Raw genomic sequence first — 18,933 nt, forward strand, 5'->3', positions numbered from 1 at the left:
CATCAGTGTGAGAGGGAGATGTGCGGGCAATGTCCCCCAGGTCCCTGACAGCTGCCCCTGGGCAGAGAGGGGGCAAAATACTCCAGAGCAATAGCACCACCACGAACCACAGCTTGTCTCTCTCAGGGACACTGTCAACTTAAATATCATGGCAAAGCAGTCAGTCTTCAGAAGGAAAAGCCATTAAAAAAAGTCTTCTAAGTCATCTTGCCTTGTTCTTCTCCCTTGCAGTACTCGGACTTTAATACTAATGGTATCAGTGTCTGAGCTGATTGGGGGAGAGAGGAAGGGAGAGAGGAAAAGCCCTGCACTGATTGAAAAATGAATTGTTGTCCTCGCTTCAGGTAAAAAGCAAGTGAAGCAGGAAATTGCTCTGTGTTTTCTTTGAGAGGAAAGCAGCTCTCATGTGGTTGTGCCATAAGATAGGCAAAGATACAGTTCAGTTTCATTAACTCATTTTGATTGACAAAACAGCTTCAGAAAACACATTCAGCATTTTTTTGCAGGACTAAAAAAATTTCTGGGCATCATCATTTGAGAAAGATATTACGTATTTTTGATGCATCTCAGGAAGACACTCCTTAAACAAAAATATACATTAACCAGCTCTTCTATTTAATCAGCATTTCAGCATGACACTTACTTTGCAGTTCACCACAGAAAATTATTGCGCTAAAATATTTTGTTCCACATCCTCAGCATTAAGCGTCTGTGAAAGGACTGAACCTCACGTGCACACCTGTGCACTGTCCCCATGCCTTGCCCTTCACAGCTCCATTTTATACGTATGAATTTGTCACTAACCTGACTGTTTTCGGATGTTTTCCGTGATGATAGCCATGATCCAGCTCGCAATCTCCCAAGCTCAAGATGCACTAGGCCTTGGGCACACTTGGAAAAAACCCACAATGTACAGCATTTAAGTAGACATACAATATTTCACGCTCTCCTAAGAGAATTATGTTTATATTCAGCACGACAACTCCGTGAAGAAAACCACAAGGAACGCTCAAAACATTAACATCTGTATTTAGGCAACACAAAAAATACCTGTCCCTGGATTTAGGTTTATCCTGAAGATTTATCCTGATTGCTGAAGTCAGTATGAGTCTTCCTACTGACAAACTGTAGATGGCCAGTTACTCAGTAAAAATAAACAAAAAGCCCCCAACTCTTTAACAGACGTTTCCCACAAACAATACTTATGAAAAAACACTTCAGAGGAAAAATGCTGCAGAAAACGGGTGAATTTAACACATATGGATTCAACATAGTAATATACCCTTATATCACCAATTTCCAATTCTTAAATAGGTAAACTTTTGGCCACATGAATTCCACCCGAATGGAAAAAGCAAGGAAATAATTAGCCTTTTCCTTCAAGAACGAAAGAAATCATATGGAGAAACACTAGTGGTGATGGCAGGGAAAATACCCTTGTTTCCAGATGCACTTTTGAATAGAAACGGGTCTGCAGCATCGCTCCCACCTGTCCTTTCATCCTTGGTACAGGCTGTTGGGCCTGGGAGCCATACGGAGGAGCTAACATCAGGCACTTGCAGCCAGGCCATCCCCTGCCCCCACCTCTGACTCAAGTAGCCACATGCTTTCTAATGGAAAAAAGCAAATTGTCCCACACTGCACAACTTCAGAGTATAAAATCACTCCTGTAAGATGGAAAGCTGTGCAGAAACAGATTGTAGCTGCCACTTTATAGCTGCAGGTTACTGCAGCAAAGCCAAAGGCATTTGATTTCAGTTCTGGTTTGTATGACTCTCAGGTTTCCAAATATTTTCCTAATGTATGAAATACGTAGTTGCATTTTGAAATAAATGCCTAAATGCTACATGTGTCTTTGTTTTCCCACTTCATATCATCTCATTTCTAAATCTACATGGAGAAGTGATTTTAAATGAATCTCCCAAAGTTATTTCAGATGAAATTCCTGTCTTGGCAATCAGTTCGAGCTGTCCTGTGTATGTGTAAACAGCACTTCAGGATAATTACCTTGCCTAGTGTCAGTAACTGCAATTCAATATCTTAAAATGTATTATGTACTCACCTTAAGTATAGTGGCAACAGTCTCTTGGGAGGCATTTCTCATATCCTCTCCATTTACAGACAAAATCTGATCTCCTTGAATTAATCTTCCATCTAGGTCTGCAGCTCCTCCTTTAACAATGTCAGAGATAAACACTCCACTTCCATTTCTAACAATGCAAGAAGCATATGGCTAATTACACAATCCAATATTCTTTGGGAGACCAATTTAGATTACTTGTATTTAAGAGACATTAAAAGAAACCTGTGAGCAGAGGAAGAACTAGTTTTACACCCCATTCCACCGTTTCAGTGTAAAAAAACCTACGAGTTTTAAAACCAAGGCATGTTTTGCTGTATTTAATAGTCTTTCCCCTTGAACTGTTAGTTCTGACCCTATGATCCATAAAGATTCATGAAAAATACCACTTGCATGAATAAAAAGCCAAGGATCAGTCTAAGACGGAGTTAAACTATCTCCTGATGTGCCTGATATGAATTATGCAGCCTCAGTTTTTTTTTTTTTTTTCCCTGTATTCCCTCTAAAGGTTCAGCTCAGTTTCTTTTCTAGAAGCCTAGAGGCCCCCAACAGAAGAGCAGGGAGAAGTTTGCAGAAAGACTTTTATAGTTTGCACACGAGTTATGCAGCAGAAAATCCAGCTTTGTGGCTGTCTGCCTGCAGTGGGCAGCGAGGTTTTTGAGAGCAGCAGGCCACACAGATGGGGGGAATGTATTTATTTATCAGCTCCAGCCTCCTTGCAAGGGAGTCCCCTCTTAGAGACTGCAGGACCCCTCTGTGCTGGCCCCAGCTCACGGGGCTCACTATGCTGTGAGCTGGTGCTGGCTGCAATGCCAAGATTTGACGTTTGGTATCCTTCACCCTGAAGGACATAACACTTCACAACCTGAATTGTACCCGGGTATCATTTAGTCGACTTCAGAAATCGAGCTACCTCTAACATGGAAATCCCCACAAGCAAAGCACTTAGCAATAGTACAGAAAGTTTTGCACAGAAGCAAATGCGGGAGGGCTGGAGACTGTGATTACCATCTGTAGGGTAATTTACATAAGCTAAATTAATTACCCAACCCGCAATCTGCTCACAACACCTGGGTTAAACATTGCCACTCTTGTAAAAAACTGCTGCAGAAACTTTACTGACCATACGCAGTCAGGATAATGACATGATGATTTGTAATTGAGAAAATAAATTTTTTTTGGCAATACAGAAGAGCAACCATATGACTCTTACGCACCAACACTGAACGAGTGCTCGCCAGTGTCATGCCATAAATCTCTTCTAGCACTGAAAGATTCAATCTATCAGTGCTCTGGTTCAAAAGATCTAATAGCAATGGTTTAGAAATACATCAGTAAAAAGTCACATTTTATTAAACGGCTGTTACCTACCACCGTATCTCAGATTCTGCTCTGTACTCACAGAATTGCTGTCTACAGTGTTGTACAGTCACTTTGATACTGTTCAGGATTTGGGTCTAACTCGGCCTCTTAGCTTCCACTGACATTGGTCCCTTTGAACCCAAGCAGAATCTAACTTACAAATCCATTTTCAAAGGCATATGCTGGTATTTGGAAATAAAAAGGTTTCTCTCCCCATTTTGAAATTGGAAAAGCCACAGCTAGGGCTTCCAAGCCCTGAGACTCAGCTACGCTGAAGCCAGCAGAACAGTGAGCTCCCGGTTCTGCATGCGCCCACCTGGCCACACTCACTCAGAGCAGGACACCCGCTCCGTGCTGGGAGCCCTCCTGGGTAGCAACAGCCTTTGCTACACAGGTATGTCATCGTTCTGACAGAGGAGCCAGGACCACAGCCCCATGACATCCTTGAAATTATGTAGATCCAAAATTTTGTTGCTTACAGACTTTTTCCTTTATTTCATATTCTGTTTAATGGCTACAGCTGTTCATATGGCAAAAAGCAAAATATTTCTCATTTGAAGTGCAGTCCGATCAAAGAGATGCTCTTACCGTTTTCCAGCTATGCTGAGCCCTAGTCCTCGGCCTGTTTTCTTCTGTATATCTACATAGAAAATCTCTAAGTTTTCTTCATCTTTGTAATGCGCTTCATCTCTGTAAACAACCAACTGCACCTTCTGGGGCGTCTGTCTCAGCGCAGTGATAGCTTCTTCATGGCTGGCATTCCGCAGATCGATCCCGTTCACCTGAAATAATCAGTGTTTTCTTTCCAAATGACATGTATAAATGATCTTTTCATCACACCCTACCCTTGTGTGACAGGACAAATTTGTCAAATTGACACCCCCTGGCACTCTAATTTAGTGCTCCCACTTCCAGAGGGCTGAGCTCCTGGATCTCCTACTGAGTGTGAGTTCGGTGCTTTGTGCCACTGCCTGGAGTAAATCACAACAATCAAAACATTTTGGCTTGTAAGGTTTGTGGGCGTTCTTCCCTTCTTTTTAAATGCTGGAACCTCAAACAATGCTTCTTTCTTACAACTAGACAAAGTGGGACGTGCTCCTTTGAGCTTCGTATATCTCTTACTGTTCAGATTTCTTCTCCCCCAGCTTCGCAACACCACCAAGCTGAAGACAGAAGGAATCAGAAACATTAGCAAACGGCAGTGGCGAAGCCCAGGCAGGACATATAAAATGGTTATTTTGCTTTGTTCCAATAGATGGCACACAAGACCGCTCCTGGAGCACTCAATTACATTTCTCTTACGATAACCTGAAAAGGTTTTAGGATTTTAGTAATATCAGACAAAACAAGTAGTTCTGATTGAATGCTGAAGTATTAAAAAAAACTATTGCAACTTGAAACTTAATCTGCTAATTTTGCCAAGCCTGATCCACAGATACCCTTTAAGGTGTTTGCTAATATTCTGTTGATAAAATCATCTTTTATTTGTCAACATTAAAAAATATCAGTGCTTAAATATTTTTGAAGTCTCTTTAGGAAATAGCATGAACTGTAACCAAATAACAATACAATGTTAATCCACTTACATAACATAATAAGTTTTAAGACAATGAAAATATTTCTCAGTATTTCTAGATATGCAAAGTTATAATCATACTTAATTTTACATTAAGATAATTAAGCCTAATCTATAGTAATAATATTCTTTTGTACAAATTCTACACACATTTATTTATATAGTGCATCGGTATTCTTTTCTTGACACAGGCATCTATGTGTGCTTTATCATACCAATCTGAAACTAATTCAGAGTCATCTTTTTGATTCATTAGTATGGCTTTCAAAAGCTGAAATAATAACAATATTATGGCACACAAACATTAGCACTTTCCTGTTCGGCCAGAGAAGAATTAATTAACCTTCCTCATTTTTATTCCCTAATTATTGTGCTCTGTTAATACACAGTTATTTATAAAATGAAAACAACATTCAGCCTTAACGCTAAAAAAAATATTTTCAGTGCAAGAGCTGTAAAGACAACTCCCCGAGTACCCCTCGCTATTTTTCTAACCCTACACACCAAAGCCTTAATGGCCATGCTGGGAATTTGTCCTGATCTGACAGCAAGAGGCTGCAAGCAGCTGCGCTGAACCCCTGCCTGACGCAAGTTTCATTTGCAGACCAACACTTCGTTCTTAACCCTTTCCCTCCTCGATTTCTATGCTTGTCTGCGGGAAAAACACTACATTTATTCACAGAAATACTTCTGTGTGTTCACCAGTTTTATGAACCGTGGCCTGAAGAAGCCGGTAGCTCCTCCAGCAATGCCGCAGGCGGGCACTGTGAGTTTTTCAGCAGGGATGCTCGCAGTGATGCTGCAGCCACCCTCGCCGTCTCGCCCTGCATTCGCCCAGCTCTGCACTTCGTTCGCAGGCAGCGCAGAGATACTGAAGCGGCAGCGGTAGTGCAGGCCTCCGAATGAAAGATTAAACAGATGAATAATACTGAGCTATTGGACATGACAGCTGAACTATGTAATTCGAGAACTGCCTTGCTCAATTAAATTTAATATATTCTCAATTTGTACCTTCAGTTTATATGAATATATGGGGAAATATGAGTTTCTCAGGATGTTCTTAGTGACAGAAAAGCTTCAAGTACAGATCCTACTAAATGATCTCTCTTTCCCCTACAAGAACCCTACGCTGCGTTGAATACAAGTACACACGACAAAGATATAAGCAAGCATATACACAGAGAGACTTGTTTACCTCCAGAATCTGATCGCCAGCCCAAAGCCTGCCATCTCGAGCTGCTGCCCCTTCTTCATAAACTTCATGGATCACTATGGCGTCCTGCGGGAAGAAGTGGGTGGTGTGAATCCCCCCTCCCAAGCACCCCACGAACTGGCAGCCATGACCCACCCCACACAGCCCACCGCTCCGGAGTAAAAAGGCACAGGACTCCATGTCAGGATAAGCAAGACTGTAACACAGATTTATATTTTTTAAAATACTTTTGGATAAGAATATTACTCCTGTAATCAAAATACAGATAACTAGTAAGAAGGTAAAAAGGATTTTGTTCACCACTTCAGGGTAGTCTTGTCTAGAGCTTCTTGGGCTTCCATCATTTTTAGACATTGGCATCAGCAGTATGTGAACTCAGTGTGAACCAGTGTATTAATATCGTCTACTTTTTATGATATTATTTAAAACCAGATTCTTTGGCGCTATGAATATTTTTAGGGACTTGGCATAGATCTCGGCTTTAAGCAAGAACTGAATGCCTTGTGGTAAATAGCACTGGTTAAATCTGTAAGAAATGAAATCCAGAAGAAACGAACAATGGCAAATGTTAGTTTATTACTGAGGTTGGAAAATGTAGGCAGTGGCAGATGTAGCTTCAGGGAAGGTTTCAGTGATTTAATCTTATTGCCAGCAATAGATGTCCCCAAAGAAAAAGCATTACAAAGAACATACTGTTCTCTTGCTGGTGCTTTCCCTTTGCATTGTTCTGGTCTGTTACTTTTTTTTTTTTCCCCTGAAACAGATAGGTGAACATCCTGCTGCAGCACTTCAGCTGCGGTCCTAACAGCTAGCAGGATGGGACGCTTCACTGTGCAAAATGTGCTCCTCTCTCCAATGTCACCAAGCAAACACCCAGCCTCAGAACCGGCGTCACTATGAACTCTAAAATGGCTCTGCATAAATACACAGTGATTTTCAATTAGATATGTAGGTATCGGATAACCCGTTCTTAGACACATGCACCCTTCAAAAATGCTATGGTTGTGAACTTCCTTCACCAGTTTGGCATACAAGTCAAAGAGGAGACTTTCTGCAGCATTTGCAACAAAAGGTGGCGAGGTTAGCAGCGTGCGAGCCCCGCTGTGCACCGCCTTCCTGGAGCAGGAGCAGGAAATAGCTGCTGGGGTGGAACAAAGTACCTTCGTGTTTTGAAAACACTGTTAGATACTACATCTCTCATCACCAAGTTAACTCCCCCCATGTTGCCTTGCGATCCTTTCCCAGCACACATGGTGCATGTTGAACAGAAAGAAAACTCAAATGCCCTTAAGCTAACGCTCTGATCAAGACAACATTGAGAGCATTATTCTCTCTCATTCCCACTACACCTTATTTAATGATGTGGACTTGTATCTACAGCCACTCTGCTGCTGCTGGAGCACAGCACCACTGTCACAAGCTGCTTCTTTGATACATATACACCAGTCACTGAAAAAAGCCTGAAGGATTTTAATCACAAATGGATTACAGCTGATACAAGCATCCCAGGTGGCGGGAAAAAGATTTCAATGTACATAAATGAAGGCAAAATACTATGAGATGTGTACCAAGGTAATTAAGAAAATCGAAAGAACAGTCTGGTAAAAAATATATATATATTTATATATACCACTGGAAACTGCAGGGTTTTCCTGAAATAACTGAAACAGCTATTACCAGTGGAACAAAGTAACACACGCACGTCTATCTCAGCAGCACTGCTGAAATCCTCTGCTGCATGTCTTAGATCTTCTCTCAGTTGTGGGGTTTTGGTTGTTGTGGGGTTTTGTTTGCTTGGGTTTGGAGTTTATTTTTTGGGTTACCTTTGTTTTAAAAATGATCATGTAACTCTAAGTCAACACAAGAGACTTTTGCCTGGGTGAAAGCCAGAAGGGTGACAGTGATGTATATTTTTTCACCTGAGGCCGATCATGGGTAACTTTGAGAAAAAGCTGACTCTGTGGTTTAGAACTTCCATAGACACTTCACTTTTAGTTTTTTAAACATTTTACAAAGGAAGGCATTTAGAAGTGGCCAATGAAAGAACACAAAATATTGACCAGCCTGTTAAGACAGCATCATTCAACTGGGACACACTAGGGCAGTGGATGAACATGAGGTTCAGTAGAAAAATGGCAATGTGAACATGTAACACCAGACTGGGCACATACACAAGATGGTCAAATCAAACACTTTCAGACTGTATTTAATCTGATATTTCCTAACCTCTGAGCAAGGAGCTTTCAATCACATTTCTTTAAGTTTGTTTTCCATCTGCTGTTGCTTTAAAAACGGCCAACAAACTGGAGTTACCAGCTTTTCCCAGTGCTGCATTATTAAATGTAAAACTGCACATACCTAAAGCTGAGATTCAGGAACCATTGAATGTTATCAGTTTGAATAATCTGCATCATCTATTTGAAAAGGCAACAATTCAGTATTACACTGCGGTTTCTGCATGTGTTAGAAGCCAGACCTAGGACTAAAAATACATATGGCATGAAAAGGTACATTCCTGTTCGGTCTGTGCCTACCCCAAAGAAGGAAATATCTCACTGACATGCCAAAGCACTGTTTTTCTTAACTAGTTTTTTTTTAAAGTAGTGTAGTTGAATCATGCTTATCAAATCAATTAAAAAAGAGAATGAAGCAACGTTTCCATGAAGTACTGTAAAGACTTTTAAATAGTCCATAAACATAAATATGAGTCTTACCTTCCTTAGCTTATAAACTATGATAAACAGACATCTTTCCTCTGGTACTTCTGGGATCAGCTCAAAGTACAGTTAACCCAGAAGTAATCTTTTTCCATCGGATCTAGTGGGGTCTGGATAAGACACTCTTAGTTTTGATCATCCATGACAAATCACTAAAAACAAACCACTTATGTTATTGAACATTTTTAATTACATCAATATTTTAAAGATGTTTATGCAGTAATGAGATGTAATGTCACATCTAGGCAAGCCCTAATCTGTAATGACTCTATTGACATGCTATAGATTTAAGCTGTAACACCCCTCCCAGTGCCTCAGAAAAAAAAATAGGATGTGTCATGACTAAAACAATACAAAGAATTTATTTAAAGGATGGGTTTTGATTACTGATCTTCTGCATCTCCTGCTCACTAGCTTCGAATTCAGTTGTGTGCTTGATGTCTCTAGAAGTCAAGGCCTAAATAGTTCAAAATCAATCAATCGAGAGGGAGGAAGGTAAAGCGGTGTCAATGTTCAACTAGAGGTTGTGAATTCATGGTGGTTCTGGACTGATTTTCATTTCCATACCTCCCCATCTCCTTTCACTACCAGTTTTGTATAGATTATGGCACTTCATGATAAAGCTTGGCAGAGTCGCAAAAACTGTTCGTGCAGAAGGTGGAAATAAAAACACTCTCATATCAAGAACATGGTTGTTTGAAGAAAGATATCCAGCTGCTGAAAGCACATACTTCATAAGGTTTACAAATCCATTCAGCAAACTGGAGCTTTAATCTTTGTATATTTTGACAAAGAATAGTATGGGACCATTATACCAATTGGGAATTAATGCAAAGTTGAACATTTCTTGTATGGGACAGAAGGATGCAGAATACAAGCCAGGGCATATAAACAGCATTTTTCTATGCTAAACAAAGTCCATGCTTGCAGGTGTGAACTTAGACTATCCGATCGTGAAAACACTGAAAGACAAAGTACAAGGGAATTTGTCTGCTACTGCTCAGGTTGCTGTCCTGGGCTGAATAATGCTTATATTGAAGGCTACTGAAGGGCCTGCAGTCCAATGAAATGAAGTTGAATGCACTGATACTATCTATACTGCATGGGTAAAAAAAACACCTGCAAACCAGAATAGTTACCAAACATGGCAAGAGCATACCTGGTTCATATATGATGTGCACCAAATCTGTTAACAAGCGGTAATGCTTACCAAACCTGCCACGCAGTATACTAGGTGGTTATTTTGTAAGGGTCAGATCTGAGCTGTGGGACAGCTACACCTCTCACTCTTGCTTTACCAGCAGAATACCACTGTGATTGCACTGACTTCTTGAGCAAAGGGAAGGCACATCAGTGACAACTCCCACACTGACTCTGACGAAACAAGATTTTGGCTGTGGAAGAAAAGGCAGACAAGTAGAAGAGTTCATGGAGCCTCTTGGTCAACACCTTGAACAACAACATTGGCGCAGAGCGAATGACTACCGAACAGTGAGGGCAAGACAACCTTACAGAAATTAGCACCCAATCTGAGAATCCACTTATGGAAAATAGAGCTTGTAAAATGTGCATAGCATGATCTACATTGCATCGCCTTCTATCTGAGGAAGGAGAATAGCCCTGAACTCTCGGGGAATCGGATCTCAACTCCCCCCCAAGCTGTGGATTTTTTTTTCTGCTTGATTTATAACTTCAGAGACCTGGTAGGGGAACAATATCACACTCACCCATCAGCAGAGAGCACAAATAGAAATGCTAACATTAAGAATTAAATTCAGTAAGAGTGACAGCTTAATCTTTGTATCTTAAATGTCAAGAACTGGTATGGCAGAGACCCCAGGCAATGACCACATAGCACCGTCTTGATTGAGCCTTTGGGAGAAAGGTGGTAAAGTCAGCTTCCTATTCAGGAAAATCACTGACCAAGCAAACCTTAAAAGCCTGCAGGACCATAAACAGTGGTGAGAAAGTCTCACAAGCTGTCTGGCCTTAGGCTTGGACTGCTCACACGTTTTCTGCAAGTTTATAGCTTCTGAGCCAGTCTCTCTAGCATTTCTTTTCTTCTATGCAGCTGTTCTTCAGAAGGACAAGCAGCAGCTTTCAATGCAGGTGCCCTTTGCCACTGAAAATCACCCCCCAGACTGTTATTTGCAAATGCTGGGAGTAGAGGGTGAGAGAGTAAAAGGACAAGACATGAAGGAGGCTCAAACATTAAGTTTGATGATTAATTGATAATGTTTAATTATTAATGTTCAATAAATCAAACATTAATTGATTGATTAATATCATGGCTATTTTGATTAACTTGTATCATGTGATAAAAGGTGGAACAGTATGCAAGAGGGGAGATTTCAAAAGAACTGGAGCAGAGAAATCCCCACATACCTGGTGTTGGCTGGATTTGACAAGGAAAAAGGTCTGAATTTTGGTAAAGATGCTTCTTGCGTAGTACTGAACAGTCCTTACCTACTGCAGATCATTCACAACAAGCTATTTCTTTAACTGAGCTAACATTAACTTTGGTTTATCTTTGCTGTACTATGTACTGTCTACAAGACCCAGCCATTATTTTGATAGGATCAAAGGCACTTCAAAAAGTAAGGTGAACCACTACACATTGAGGACTGCAATAATCATCAGAACAGAATAACACCGGGTAAGATACTCAGTTAGAAATGAGTTGTTTGAAAATCCCAGACCACATTTTCCACGATGTGCATTTTAAGGTGGTAATCATTAGACAAAAAAAAATTCCATGAAACAGTCCTGAGAGTAGAAACCAGATCCATAGCTCTGTCCTCTAGCTACAAGGCTATCTCTACCACCAGAGCATCACCAGCCATTTGTCCCGGACTAAGGAAGCATTATATGGGGAAAAGGTACCTGTCTCCCAGACAGACACTTCTGAGCACACACAGACAATGATGCTGAAAGTCCAGGTCAAAACAGAGACACCAGATTTTTGGGAACCTACGTGGTTGGGCAGTGCTAGAAAGCAGGCAGGACAAACTGTTGGAATTACATGAATTTTACATGCCTGTATCTCAGTTTGGTCTGTAGTTAGGTGAACGAATCTTACCACTAACCATAAATATGTATTTGGTGTAAGAAATGAAGCTTTCTGCCTGGATTAGAGTACTTTCCTGAGGAAGCAAAAAAGTAAGCTACATACAAAACAACACTCAGGAAAAGATGTTTTCTGATTTAGTTGACAAGTTGTGTTTTCCTGAGCTAATATTACACATTTCCAACAAATTTCCTACATAGCTACAAATGTTATACTAAATTAGCATTTATTAAAGATAATAAAGCTACAAGGGTTTTTGCTGACTGCAGGATTACAAATTTATCTCTTTTCCAAGGCAAGTACAATATCACTAGTTATTTCCTTTTCAACTTTTATAATACTTTGTCCAGAATAGTAAAATTGTCATTTCATTTTTACAGGCTGGTTCACAGATAAAGTAGAAATCAACTAGTTGCACAGTGTGTTTCGCTGAAGAATTAGCCCCATATAAGAATCTGTCAGTAGTTAAAATAAATCCAGCTGCTGGTTATTTGTAGGCAGAGGAAATTACAACAGTTATGTTATGATCTATGATCTTCCATTCGCAGATCTAAATGGAATCTAAAAGATAACGGTTCAGCAACAAAAGCTGAAGGTCAACTCCAAGCAAATCACTTGACTTCTTAAAGGGATTTATCTAATGCATCGTGCTGCATATACCGCCTTCTAACACTCAAATATTTTGCAACTGCTAGCATTCACAAACCATTAACAGGCACGCAAAATCCTAAGCCAAACACTACTGTAATAAAACAGGCTATATAATGTAAAAATGTATTACTGTGTTAATGTAAAAATACTTTACATTGCATGATACTGAAAAACTTCTCTACTCAAGGTCAAAACAAAAGGTCTGTTTCCCATTTAAGAACAAGCCCTTGCAAGAGATGGTGTTCACTTGCCAACTTTCATAAAAAAGATTAATCCACAACATCAATATGAATATAATTTTTCATACTAAAATACAGATTTATTTTAAGGAAGTGGATAATATTTGTATTACATTTTATAGGCCCCTATAGTTACATCTGGACCTTATTTATTTAAATTTTATTCAGCTTGCATAATATTTTTGCTTACAGTTATATTCTCTAAGATCAGAAAAGCTAAAACCTGAAAATTCAATGGCACTATTCATTAACATTCCTTCGGTCTGCAGTCATAGACATTTGCAAGCTCTCCTTTGATTCTGAAATAATAAAACTAAGGTAATAAGATGTTTAGTGTAAAAATATATGACTTAAGTCAGAATGATAGAAAGAGCTATGTTTCTATGAATCACATGCCAAAGCAAACCAAAGTTTTTCAAAAAGTATACATGCTCATTTTAGAGGGAATAATAAAACACAGAACTACATATTAAAATGTTAACTCTCTCACTCTCATTATTGTATTAAACAAAAAAAAAAAATGAAAATTTACAGTGTACAGTGCATAACACAGGTTATAAAGAATGCATGAGATCCTGAATGCATCTGACACAGGAAGCCAAAAGCCAGTGGTTTCAACCAGCAGCAAGCAAGATACTCCTGAAGTCCATTCTGACATGTCCTACTGCTTTTGTATATTGTTAGCTTAAATTTTATGGTTGATTTACACTCCTGGAAGACACCAACTTCTTCAAGCAAGGCACGGCTACGCAAGCTAGCTGTACAGTCAGCTAAACCCTTGCCAAAGATCCATCAAATACATGATTTGCAAAACTTGCTACTCTAATTCCCATTTGCGATAACTCATATACAAAGCAGTTTGTTTTTTTCATGCTGTTGTAAGCTAACATCCTTCTGGAATTATGACGAATCCACCAACTTCATTTTAACATTGTCCAACTAAGAGTCAAAGCAATTCCGCACAATTTCAGGCTAACTGCATTTACCACTGTGTCATTAAATTGCCTTCTGTTTTATAAATGTGGGTGATGGTTAAGAAGTGATTGCATTTTTTTCTCTCCCAACCTCAAACTTTTCCTCTACAATACCCAAGCCATGATTAAAAACTTAGGACTTCTATTACCATTTTTCATTCTATTGTTCCATTCATTGTGCGATAGACTTAACAGCAACAGTATCTATAGCCAATATATTGCTGAAACCCTCCCGAGGCCAGTATCTTGCTTTTCATTTGTAGTTACAAGGTAAGCATATTCCACTAAAACAGATTCAGTCTTAGCTGCACTTGATGACTGTCTACGAAGTCGCTCAGACCTCGGCTGTCTATAACTGATGAAGTTATTTTTGCCTGAATCTAAATAAAACTGAGGTGGGAGGGAGGGAAGAAAGCTCAACCAAGGGAGAACCTGTTTGTTTAGTAACACAGAAGTCACATCAGTCCCCATGTTTAGGCAGGTCCCCACTGCTGACTGCAGCATAGCACAAAACAGAGATATCCGACTTGGCTTCGGTATTAGTAACAGCCTGCTCTTGGCAGCGTGGAGATCCTAGCAGGGTAATTAGCCCTCACAGCTCCAGGGGCAAACATCGGGTCTTGAACAGCTGCAATTTAAAGTCACAGTTTTCTTGATTATTCCCTTGCCCTTCCTTAACAGATGGGGTTTATGCAAGGTATGACTCACCTGGACTGACAGAATGAATCTAAATATTCTTCTGTCAAACTGCATCCCCACCATCACGAAGCTCCCCCTGCTCTGCGGCAAGCCAGAAAGCCTTCTGGGCTAACCGAGATGATTAGAAAAGCTTTTTCCTCTCCAAATCTGGCATTACCAGCTCTCACACCAACTAGTGTTAGCTGAGCACAGGCATATTCTGTTACTTTTTGGAGCATTGCTGAAGTGTTCCAGTCTCCTGGCTTTGTGGATCACTTTATTTTACAGATGGAGTACCTTAAAGTTTGTTAATTGCCTTAGAAATGTTTTTTATTAAAGCCAGCTGAAAGCAAATGTAAAAAAAAAAAAAAAAAAAAAGAAAAGAAGTTTATTTACCAAATTCAAAGTAGACAACCCAGTGCAAAAATTCTGCATAAGATGTTTGTTGTCATTTTCAATAAAAAAGACACAGGATAAAGTACGCTTCTTTACTTTCTTTCTATGTAAGGTTCAGATAATGACTGCCTCTTAGCTACTCCACCTCCAAAAAGCCCCTAGGTTACTGCTCCTGCAATCTTTTTTTTCTTTTATACCGTAGGTGCCTCTTCAGTACTTAACTGTGATTTCAAGACCCAGCTGAGCCTCTGCCCTCTCCTCCTCTCCCAGGGTTTTCTAACTGTGCCTGGGGGGAATGTCCCTGTACCAGCCTCCACCAGCCTTGAAACTGCTGAATCCCCTCCGGCATGTCTACGCGTCTTAATCACCCAGGCAGCAAATACAGAGTCAATAACTATGAGTAATCAACTCAACCATTACTAAATTATTCAGCTGGAAGCAAAACAGTGCTCCCACCTACTAGGAAAATGTTTGTATCTTAGAGCGATGCTTTTTCCATGTACTGACAAGAATAAAATCCCTATAAATTGACAATCCTGTTTTACAGAAAATGGCTCATTGCAAGTTGCTAACTGGACAAGACATTGCAGCATTCACCCACTCTGGGGTGATAATGGGGTTTGGATGATTTAACCCCACATGCCATCTGAAGGAGTACCAGGACACCTTTTTTTAAACAATTCCTTGATGCCCTGTTCTCAGACCATTTAAAAAAACCTCATAGAAACTTTCTGGCAAAATAGTTTCAGAGGAAAAAACCCTTTACTTGAAGCTAAATTATTTGCCTTGAAACAACTTATGCAGAATGCAATGAATCAAAAGCAGAATAACTGAGGAATGTTTCCTAAATCCATGGTGAACAACTGGACTATCCAGTGCTGCTAGTCCTGTATCCTGCAGGGCCAGTTATTTGTCCCAGACCTGCACGGTCCCAGCCTGGCAGCCTTGGGCCAGCTGGCCACGACAACGCTGGCTTGCCGCCATGAACGCCCAAGTCTGAAAGTTGAACTCCACATCTAACTAAGAGTCGCAGCTTGTCCAGGCTTGGAGCTGGCAGCCGAAGCACGAGCATCCTGCCCAGTGCGCTGGTGTTTGCAGCGCCTGCGGCTCTCAGAGCTGCACCACAGGCGTTGCCCAAACAGGTCTGCCGCATTCATGAATCCCGGGCGTCCCGTGGCTGGAGCGGTTCAGGAGCCCTGGGAGCACCAGCAGCTGCTGAGTGACAATGACACCCCTGTCAGGTTTATGGCTGCTATTAGCAGTGGTGGAGCTGACAAGCATTTATATGCAATTCGGCAACCGGGGGGACAAGAGGGCAGGATGGTGTCCTGGGGAGCAGAGTTAGAGCCTCAAACCTCGTTTTGGGATGTTTCTGAAAACACTTCTATTTTTTTTTTTTTTTTAAATTCCCACTCTGAGGTTACTTTTAGAAGTTTGATTGGACTACAACCAAAAAAAAAAATCTCACAAATTGAAAGCCCTGTACCTCAGCCAGCTCCACTCCACAGTTTAATTGCTTTAAAGCAGAGGCCATGTGTTGTGTTCTCTCAAGGGTACATGGAAAGGTGAAATGAAAGACAGTGAAGAAAAACATAAAAATAAAAAGCAACCCTTAGAATAAAATGAAATAGGACTGCTTAAGGGCTACAGCAGTCTAAAGATGAACGACATGAAGACAACTCTCAAGGACAATCCTTCTTTCCCCGTGCCTTTTGTACAAGCACATCTTTCCAGCTGATTCTCTCCTGCTCCCTTAAGCACACAGCCACAGTCCTTGCTTATAATACATGCAATTTGAAAGGTTTTGCAAGTTTAATGGGATGGTCATCTTCTCAACAAAAAACATTTCACAGGGGTTAAGACATCACTTTCCAACCTCCTGAACAAATTAACCTCCCTGCTCACAGGCTGTATTTTTCATGTCTCTACTTGGTGATTTCTGATGAGATTCCTAAGGTTATGACTTAAAAGTTGCACTCCATATTTCATTTTGAAGCACTGAGACCCTTTAGCAGGCTGCCAGATTTATTATTCCAAAAGCTGGGACTGTATATTATGTGTTTAAGAAAGATCCAAAATATTCTGAAGTGAGCTTTTCCTGTCACACATGAGCTGCTGTTGTGCACCAGCGTTGACTACTAGCACTCAGTTAAACATTTTTAGATCAAATGCATTTTAATACCACATAGATAAGGTCCTTATACTCTTGCCATAGCCCCCTTAGATTGGACAAATTCTATCAAGACACAGCTTCCCTCTGTTCCCCATACCAATAAATTACTTCTAAGATCCTAGGAACTGGGGTTGATATCCTTCATCATTTTGTAGGCACTTACACACCTGCGCAGGTACGAAATAAAGACACCCCAGTACAAAATGGAGGAAGAATGTCTTGTTTTCTCAGAGGACAAAAAGGTAAAGGAAAAAGTCTTTGCAGCTGTTTGTGACACATGCAGGCACTGCTTCCGCTGATTCAACCCTATTCTGCCATGCCTTTTCTTGTCCCCAGTGGAACACATTTCCATGGTCCTGTCAGGGCATCTCACCTCTCTTGTCTGTGTGCGCCATCTGAACTACAAGAGTACAAAAAACAGCATCCCTATTTCATGCCTGCAGAGATGTCTACAAATGGTGCTATTCCCATTCTTTCCAACTTTGATCTGACAATTCCCGTTTCAAAAAAAGCGAAAAAAACAAACTCGAACTGCTGAAGCCAATTATAGCTTCATTTTAATTTTGCTGCACTGCAGAAAACAGTGGGTCTTGGATACACAATTTCTGCCACACGAGACCTTCAGAAGCGATGAACTTCTATGGCACATAAGCATAACACATACACAACCAGTGAAGCTCTAAGTCAATTTATTTTGCCTTTTTTAAAATACAAAAGATGTCCATCTATATCCCCAAGTTAGAAACAAATGATGGAAAGCAAGACAAGATACATCACTCAGCTCCATGTACCTAATTTTGTTATATTTCCTCTCTAGTCCACAAAACCCAGAAAGACAGAAACTTTCTTACAGTCCTGAGTAGTATTTTCTTTTACCCCTCCTCATTTTGTTATGTGAACTTCATTTCAACTCTTTAACAAAAGGTTTTTTTGCCTTCATGGCAAAAAAGGCAGGCATCAAAATCATTTGGGGGAGATCAGTAGTATGAAGTAGGCAGAGGGCTGATAACCCTACCAGCTGAAGACACAACCCTGGCTACCTGCTTTGAGAAGAAGGGTTTGCATGCACCATTTTGGATAAGCAAGTTATGAAGAATCCCAGAGAGGGTCTCTGCACGTGGTAAACGATCAGATTAGAGTGTAGTTTCACAAAAGCAACTTGTTTCCTATGAAACAACATTGCTTGCCTTTGAATGAGCAGACTCAGAAACATGAAAAGAAACAGGGACTCATTTTGATAAGTCCTGCAATGTGAGGATCAGAAATGTAGGAAGTCAGAACTCCTTCCCTTCATGAATTACAGTTACTGCAATCAAGTGCATAGATTTTTAAAATAAATTCCTAGGAGGACACTTTAATGAATAAACTAATGAAAGTATAATACTAAACCAAAACCATTTACTCAAAGAATAAAATCCTTTGCATTTTTCTCATCTGCTCTGTAAAGCAGATATTTATAATTTTCATTTATTTATATTAAAATCTCATGAAAGACATGTACCAGATTGCGTCTGACAGACTGCCATGTATTATTTCCAAATTCCAGTAAAATGAAAAAGCAGAGAGATGACTAACGTTGAACTTCTTATTTGAATTTACTCAACACTGAGGAGCTTGACAAAAAAGGGACTGGGTACAAAACAGCGCATGGCTGGACAGAGTGAAAACCATATAGGCTGATTAAAGCCTTCAACATAATTCAGATCTATCTCCATGTGAAACAGAGCAATTCATCCAAACTCTACGTAATCGGAGACTTGGGTAAATGGGACTTGGGTAAATTAAAGCTGAACCTTTTCCAATTTCA

General features: G+C 40.2%; 1 protein-coding gene across 1 annotated transcript in view; it reads right to left on the reverse strand.

The window, feature by feature from the left end:
* The window catches only part of PATJ (PATJ crumbs cell polarity complex component), a 159,897-nt gene that overhangs the window by 12,545 nt on the left and 128,419 nt on the right, over positions 1–18,933 (reverse strand). Inside the window, exons 36-39 of the mRNA XM_082314335.1 lie at positions 6,214–6,297; positions 4,031–4,224; positions 2,063–2,210; positions 805–891 (exon numbers count right to left, since the gene is read on the reverse strand). Of these exons, the coding sequence (XP_082170461.1) occupies positions 805–891; positions 2,063–2,210; positions 4,031–4,224; positions 6,214–6,297 (513 nt within the window). The remainder of the gene's footprint in view (positions 1–804; positions 892–2,062; positions 2,211–4,030; positions 4,225–6,213; positions 6,298–18,933) is intronic.

This window comes from Platalea leucorodia (assembly GCF_965183815.1).
Source record: "Platalea leucorodia genome assembly, chromosome: 5".
Lineage (NCBI taxonomy): Eukaryota > Metazoa > Chordata > Aves > Pelecaniformes > Threskiornithidae > Platalea > Platalea leucorodia.